General features: G+C 39.2%; 1 protein-coding gene across 2 annotated transcripts in view; it reads left to right on the top strand.

Moving 5' to 3' along the window:
• The window catches only part of LOC147756415 (uncharacterized), a 26,288-nt gene extending 23,020 nt beyond the window's left edge, over window positions 1–3,268 (top strand). The window contains exons 5-6 of one of the 2 annotated variants that reach the window (XM_086985433.1): window positions 1,233–1,342; window positions 2,675–3,268. In XM_086985433.1, the coding sequence (XP_086841559.1) occupies window positions 1,233–1,332 (100 nt within the window). In that variant the 3' untranslated portion in view covers window positions 1,333–1,342; window positions 2,675–3,268. Of the gene's footprint in view, window positions 1–1,232 lie in introns of both variants that reach the window. The other variant, XM_086985432.1, reaches the window with a different exon arrangement.
• The last annotated feature ends 4,581 nt before the right edge of the window (window positions 3,269–7,849 follow it).

Here is a 7,849-nt window from a genome sequence, read left to right as displayed (position 1 = left end):
ATATAGGAAAAGTAGAGAAAATTTCTTATCAGTGATACTCTAACCTTAATGGCAAATTTCCTCAGAAGAGAAGAAAAGAATCCCAGAAGGAATTTTCACTCTGATTTTCATTCTACGAGCGCTATTATATTTGTTTTATCTCCGTTATGTATGTCTAATCTATCATCTATCTACATTGAATTTGTTGCATTTTTCTTAACAAATCTGTGGCGAGTTAGATAACCTTAAAGTAGTAGAGATCGTACATGCATGCTAAAATCCAGGGCTTACGTACGTTGAACGATGTTTAAGATAAAAGAGAGATTTCCGTTGATATCGCAAGGTCCATATTAAAAATCGAAGCTTTTTCTTGAGCAAATTACGTTTGGGTTATCCATTTCGGAATCTAACAAGGCTAGTTGGTTAAAGCTCTCCTCTTTTTATATATTACATATACTGCAGAGGCTATCGAAGACCACCAATGAGGACAATGTTTGCTCGCTTTACTTATTTAATTGAACTACGGAATAAGGCATACCTAATGGCTCACAAATTCTGTGACGATTGAGTTGTATAGTGTACATCTCAAGTAATTACTAATTGCTTACTATTTCGCTTATCGCAACCCTAAATATTTTGCTCCCCTCCATGCTGTACATCAATCGCTCCCTGTTTTCGTAAGTCAACTTCGATATTTTTTCATTGACGATCTTTACGTACCGTCTCCACGATGTGCATCTGTTGAAATCGCTAACACGTTCCGCCTATGTATTCTACGCCGACGCATTTATGTGTATGTATAACTAGATCAGAGCTTTCTTAGTTTACACGAGTGGTCGAACTACGGCGGCTTGGACAACCAGCCATCTGACAGGAACCGCCACTTCGATTCACACCGACAAGGCGTAACTATCATACACATACTAACATGGGCTTATTTAATGCACGCAGGCTTGCCACACGTATTCGTATCTATTATATACTAGTCCTCTCAACGTACGTGTTCTGTGACATCATGACGTTCCTGCAGTACAATAGCCTTCCGGTTGACGAATTCACTAATGAATGAATCCATTGAGACTTTGATTGGTTAAAGGAATCGGAAGTTTAATACGATAGAAGCAAGCTCAACACCAAAAGCGGAAGCCCTAAGACATGAGCACTAGGCATACAAAGTATGTCGTTATATATTTGTAAATGAATGAAAAACTAAACTAAAGTAAGATGCACGTCCGTTTTTTTTTATTTCGCAGGTTGTCGCTCGCGAAGAAGAAGGACTCTACTGGATCTGCCACGTCCGATGGTAAAAGCCCAGCCAGTCGCAAGTTTCAGACCCAAGGATGGAAACGATAGATAATGCAAGGTGAGCTGTCAACACGCACGGAAATGAAGGCTCACGCCCTAAGTCCCTCCACAATAACGAAATGTAATTCGGGTGTACTTTAGACCGATTAAAAACAAAACCCTTTTATTGTTTCCCCTTGTTTCTCCAAAAATTAACTTCTGCGGTCTTTTATAAGGCTGCTTTCTCCTCGGCAAAGAAACACCTGCGAAAAACGATCCGATTTGGTCGGCTAGCCTTTGGTGTAGCCCAAATAGTGATGTCACCGTGGACAGATGCAGCCTAACGGCGATGAAGGGGGCAAAATATTGTTTGACCTTTAGCAAGCACTAAACCGATCGCTGAGTTTGCAATAGGAGTTAGGAAACAATGGTGCAACAGTCACATATCCACTGCAGCACAATATGGTGACAGTATTACCAATAGTAGCTATATTGAGTTGTTCGTCTCTAGCCTTAACCGTAGAAAGTAAATTATATCAAAGCACATGTAGAAACAAAGGTAATAAACATAGAAGGTTACAGTAAAAAGAAGAATATCCATTGGTAAAAAGTGCTTCGTAAAATAGCCGTCTATATAGTATTCAACAATAGCGGCGACGACAACAACAGTGTAATAATATTGAAATGAGTAGAAGGTAAAAGGAGGGTATCAGATAGGTTGCAAAGCAAGGTTCATTTCATTTTCGCACGCTGCGCAGAGGCGCGGTCCAAGGCCACAAAATAAGCTCAGGCGCAAATGTTTTTAATAATTATCTGCTGCGAGGAAGCCGTTCCGAAATGATTGTAGAATGATTATAAGACAATAACAAGTAACCATCACAAACAGTATGTACGATCGACGGAAGCAAAAAGGCAAACAAACGTAAACGTACTATAGCCAATTAAAGCAGCAACAATTGTTAAAATAAAATATGGCAAAAAACATATAACAACATGTATAGCTTTTTGAAGCGTTATGTGAAAAGCCAACAAAACGATTATTGCAACAAGTAACGACGACTTATAATGCATGCATGCATGTGATTAGGGCTCGTGGAGGGAGATGTCTGGGTTTGAGATGACTCTAAAAAAAAAAACCAGCTTGTTGTAAGGGGATGAATCTATAGCAGACCATCCCGATGATACTCACGAATCGGAGGTAAAATAAATGCTCGGAACGTCGAGTGTGCATTCGAATCTGAATCGGGGGTAGCCCATTAATGAACAATAACAACTGAAGCCGGTAGCAGGAGGCGGATGCTTTACATTGTAGTATAACAGGTGCGTTCGATTTACTGAAGGATGATGATGATGACGACGACGACGACTGAGAAAATAAAAAAAAAAATATATTATCCTATCTGATGCGCAGGTCCATCTAGAATCCCCGAATCGTCAGAGAGCTACCAGTGTCAGGCTGGACTAAACATTCGTCCTTGCCCATTTACTGCACAGTGATACAGACACAAGAAAAATCAAAATAATCCCAACAATAATAATATACAGCCTTGCGGTTAACCACTCCCTCAGGAATAAAAATGACAGTCTGCGACAAACAATTGAACAAGTAGCGAACAAAATCTCCACCAAAAGAAATAACAGTAGGAGAAAGAAAAGAAAATTTCAAGTGAAGACGCGAAGATCATATCAACGGACAACTTCAGCTCAATCTTCACCCCCCGATCAACGATACGGACAAGAATACGAAACATAATTTACCTATCGACTCACATCTTACGACGAGATGAAACACATCAACGAGATGAAAATGAGTATATTATCATAGTAATTATGTTCTAATTATCATACTATGATAATATGATAAGAATCGTACCGATAGGGATGAAAACAATCAAAAGGTTACCAATTTATTTGTACTCTACGGCTACTGCGTTAAAGCCTGTTCATTAAAATGCAAACGGCAGATTGATAATAAATAAGGTTTGTCTTCTGTAAATGTTGGTGATGTTCGACTGTTCATTGCTGTATTTAAATTACATTTTATTTAAGTCTAAATGATTGGTTACAGGATGGCTATCTACAATTTCTCTTCGGACAGAAAGTCGCGGCGGATTTTTACTTTTGCAACTATGTGCATCGCTAATAAATAGAGGATCCGCAAATTTAACATAACTTGAAAAATGTCTTAAACAGGGTTAGGCTTTAAAAAATTGTTCTCATACCTATTAGGTTACGTAGAAACTTTATTTAGTAACCTACAAATAAGCGACACACAGATAAATCAGAGTAGAGACAACAGCATGCTTCAAACCGCAGACGAAGAAACAACTACGTGGGGACGGAACGTTGCGACCGACGGACTAAAATTTTTTACGTTTTGCAAATAAAGAACCGTAAGTATATGTGCACCATAGCCAGTGTCAGGCGGGAGTTGGTTCCAAGGCTCGAATCTATTATCGAATCAGCAAAATTACTCTAATCAACAATGAAACAATAGTCAATAACCAGCGCCCATGGTTCAGTCACGAACATCATGGACAAGATGTTCCGATATTTTTGTCGGAACATTCAGGGAGGAAAATCTGAATTATACTACATTGGGCCTGTGAGTAAAAGCTGGTAACTCACGAAACGATTCGTTCCTGACGAGTGCTTTACTTCAACATAGCCTCATTGTTGCTAAGCTCAATTTAACAATGAGGAGTAAAAGTAATAAAAAAAAAATAATAATAATAATAATAAAAGTAGAAAAGAGGGTCGCTTAAGCTTAATGTAAATGTATTTATTTTATCTCAAGAAAAGCAAAGGGGACAATTATTTCGTATTATGAATTCGGGTAATTTCATTACGTTCTTGGGTACTGGCTTCATATGATAACAAAAGATACGCCTGCGGGTCTGAACGTGTTTCAGAAATGTTTGCACCTTCTCGTAGTGCACGAGTGCAATTAGGGCTGCACACTTTGTGTCGCAGAGCAAACATTCAAATCGAACCCCGTCTAGTGAGATACTTGAAGAGATTACTATCACTCCCGCAATGAGTTGCTGGAAGACCTTTATGAAACAAGAAGAGCTAAAAACATCATTTTTAAGTATTTCTCTTCGCTCTGTGCGTGTGACAATAATTCATACGCCGTGATGGCACGTGACATGACAGCGCAGAGCACCCTAACGGAAGCTACAAGTGACGGTCGTAGGGAGACAGACCAATGGTGAAAATGTCATAGGTTTGTCTAAAAAATGGTCCATCTAATTTTTCCTACAGCCCAGTTAGTGCTTAACACGCCAACATTAAAAAAAAAAAAAGAAATGTACATTTGTCTTTAATTTTTTACCGGATAGGTCTGATCTATGATTATTACTACATCATTATTGTGCCTTATTTGCGCAGATCATAGAAAATCAATAGAAATAAAAGCGAGAGCACTAGTTTAGCTAAATGATGACTGTTCACTATCATAGAAAAGCGTAGTTGTTTATTTTTTGCATTAGACGATGTATCTTCGTCAACGATCCATCCTGAGCGCTTGCCATTTTCGACGGGTAGTAATATCGTACCTGTGGCGTAGTCATGTAGAAGAACAAAGCTTTCAATTGCCAATATAACCGTAGATCAACCGCATTATACTTGCAGCTGGTGCCAATATGTCCCCGTAGACGCGAGCGCCATCTTCCGACTGACCGAGCAATACAGAACTTCGAAATATATGTAAAAAAGGTCTTCTAGAGGTATCCAGTCGGTCGCTGTTCTTCTTCTGCTATGAACGTTGAAAATTTTACGAAGCTAATTCATAATGCTGATAAAGCCGTGTTTGCCTTAACGACAGAACAATTCTACCTAGCATACAGCAGTATCCTGCTGCCTAACAGCTATTCGGGACAAAAACATCATAACATAACTATGTCATTATTTAACAATACTATGGGCACAGAGAATGTGTCAAACTCCATAAAAAATCGATCGCTGAGTCAAACGCGGATACATATGCTGTTTGAGACCGCCAATGATTTAGCCCACAGCGCCCAAGCACTTCATTCTGCCAAGATTCTTCTTTGTTCTTTATGGTACGAAGCCGGATTTCCTTTTGATAGTATTACCAACTTGTGGGAGGGACGGATAGCTGCTAGAAAACTAACTGACGGGTCATTGTGCTTCAGTTCCTCATCGCGTCAGCAAAGCTAGGCCTATGGCAAAACTAGTAATTAAACTAAAAAAATAAAAAAACACTACTAAAAAAGACTAGTGACAACCAGTAGCATCGGCGAAGCTAGTTTGTCATAAGTTCGTTCGTCTTTTATTCGTTTCGATTGTTTGCTTGGCAAGCACAGCACCTTTTTTCCAACAATCCTTTGATAAACCTCTGAGTGCGATCGTACAAAGACTCTATGTCGTTCTGCCACGGAGGTTTTTATGCCTACTAGCATAAACTAGCCTCTGATGCGTTCGATTTCAGAACGTACCGATAGTATATAAAAGCGTCGTCCTCTGACCCGTCTGAGCAGGGAACATTAATTGTCGAAGGGATTTTTTCTACTATTCATAGCTATGCCTGGAAGATGCTTTTAATCTTGAACCTTTTCGAATTTAGCAGTTCAATAGGGCGGCAGATTTGGCGACGCAGATCGTTATGCTAGCCAGCTCTATTCCGAACTGTATTTATTCGCTATCACACAAGCCAACTCCAATACCTATATCAATTTAATTGACATAACTTTAGAGTCTAAGGAAACGATCAATAGTTGTTTCAAAATTATAGCCTTCTATTGATTTCGAAGAACAAATCATTCATCTACACGGTACTGTGGTAGCAATATGAAGTACAAATACGCCTTCAGCACTGGCTGCGGGTCATATAATGTAAACCTCGAAAACTGCAAAAAAAATAACTAGCTCAAAAGTTTCAGACAATTTTTCAGTTCATTCGAAGTACAAGACAGGGCCGAGATATCGCCATAGGTGTATAGTCGGCTTTTTCTGATATCATTAGCATATTTATAGGGCGAACCGCAGTTTACTAATCACTTTCAATAACTAACTCATAAGGCGAGTTACTTTATTGGCTGTAGACATGCACAATAAAGGCATAGTCGTAAATTAAACAGCTCTAAGAATTATGACGACGTCGGTTGTAGCGATATGCCTAAAATAAGTGGTACTGCTTAGGACTAGGGTCAGGCTCTCGAAAGCCTATTGAGGCGTACTGGCGGTGGTGGCGGTGGAATGATAGAATTCGTTGATAAAGGAAGAGGAAGATACGTGTTCAACTCAACGTTATGTGTTAATTGGATTATCGTACAATTGAATTTGGTTGGCTAAAAGGGTCCGGAGAATTTCAGTGCTGCAGAACTAAAAAACAAGGCTCAGTGCGTACTTTTATTCTCGAGATGGCCCGGCTGGGAAAATGCAATTGGTACTATACGTTAAAGGTGATGTTTTACACCGGATCTCTTGCGTACATCAGTCCGTCTCGCGTAATTATATCTCCGTACAATTCTGAATATAATTTGACCAATCACATGCGGTGTCAGATCATCAGTTGCTTTCGACGATGTGTAATGGTTTCACAAGAAAGAGTCGAAAGTATTTAAAACGAGATCGGGACGATACTTCGTGTCACGGCCGCGCATGTTCAAACAAGGTTATTGTTTACTGTATTATGTAGCAAATTGCTACATCTTACTTAAACCAACACACACGTTCAATCCAATAACCTTATTTCGATCTATAAGATGTACGATCATAAGCTACGACAGAGCTCGCCAACGACTGTCGCTGCGGATCCATCGCCATTTCGCACAAAAAGGATCCATTCATTGTACTACGTCGTTGCTCGTCACTCTTCCTTCTTTTTTCTGATCTTATATATATATATTATACCATGCCTCCTATACCACCCAAACGAATATTAATGATAACGTCACCGCCCATATTAACAATGGTTAATTTTTAATAAGTTTTTTAGGCCACTATATCGCATAAGTCGTCCATTTTATATATATGGGCATTTAATGAGGTTCAGTACTCGTTGCAAGTGCTGTGACTAAGGGAAAAAAAAATGGGAAAAAAGCACTGTATAAGCACTCTTCACTCTTTCAATTGACGCCGTATTCATCACATGATCCTATATTTCTTAAACATATATCTATCAAGTCACTTTACAGAAAAAATTTATGAAGAACTCTTACCTTCAGCAACAAGATGAATCCCGATATCGCCGAAAAATGCTTCGTCCATCGAACTAAAGCGGTAACATTTCTGGAAAGTCTCACGATTCGCGCGATCTTCTCTTTTGCGTCCAAATATAGAACCATTAAGACTAACATTTTTACAAAAATCTATGTTACCCTAGGGAAGCAGCAGCAGCAGCGTCAATTCCCACAGCGTATTTTTGGCTTAGGAAATTACAAGCAAGACATTTTAGTTTTAGAAATGCTTCAAAAGTACTTAGACCCTTCGATAAGCGCTGCTGTTATAGTTTGAAAATTGGGTGTACCAGAGTGAAAAAGGTTGCAAGGTGAGTGCCCCGTCAGCTGGTCGATATATAAAAAGACTTCGTATGTAGGCTTACTTTTGATCGCTCTAAAAC

Source organism: Varroa destructor, unplaced genomic scaffold, assembly GCF_002443255.2.
Source record: "Varroa destructor unplaced genomic scaffold, Vdes_3.0 BEIS01000003.1, whole genome shotgun sequence".
NCBI classification, from domain to species: Eukaryota; Metazoa; Arthropoda; class Arachnida; order Mesostigmata; family Varroidae; genus Varroa; species Varroa destructor.
The sequence above is the reverse complement of the archived record's forward strand: the minus strand, read 5'-3'. Positions and strand labels throughout refer to the sequence as shown.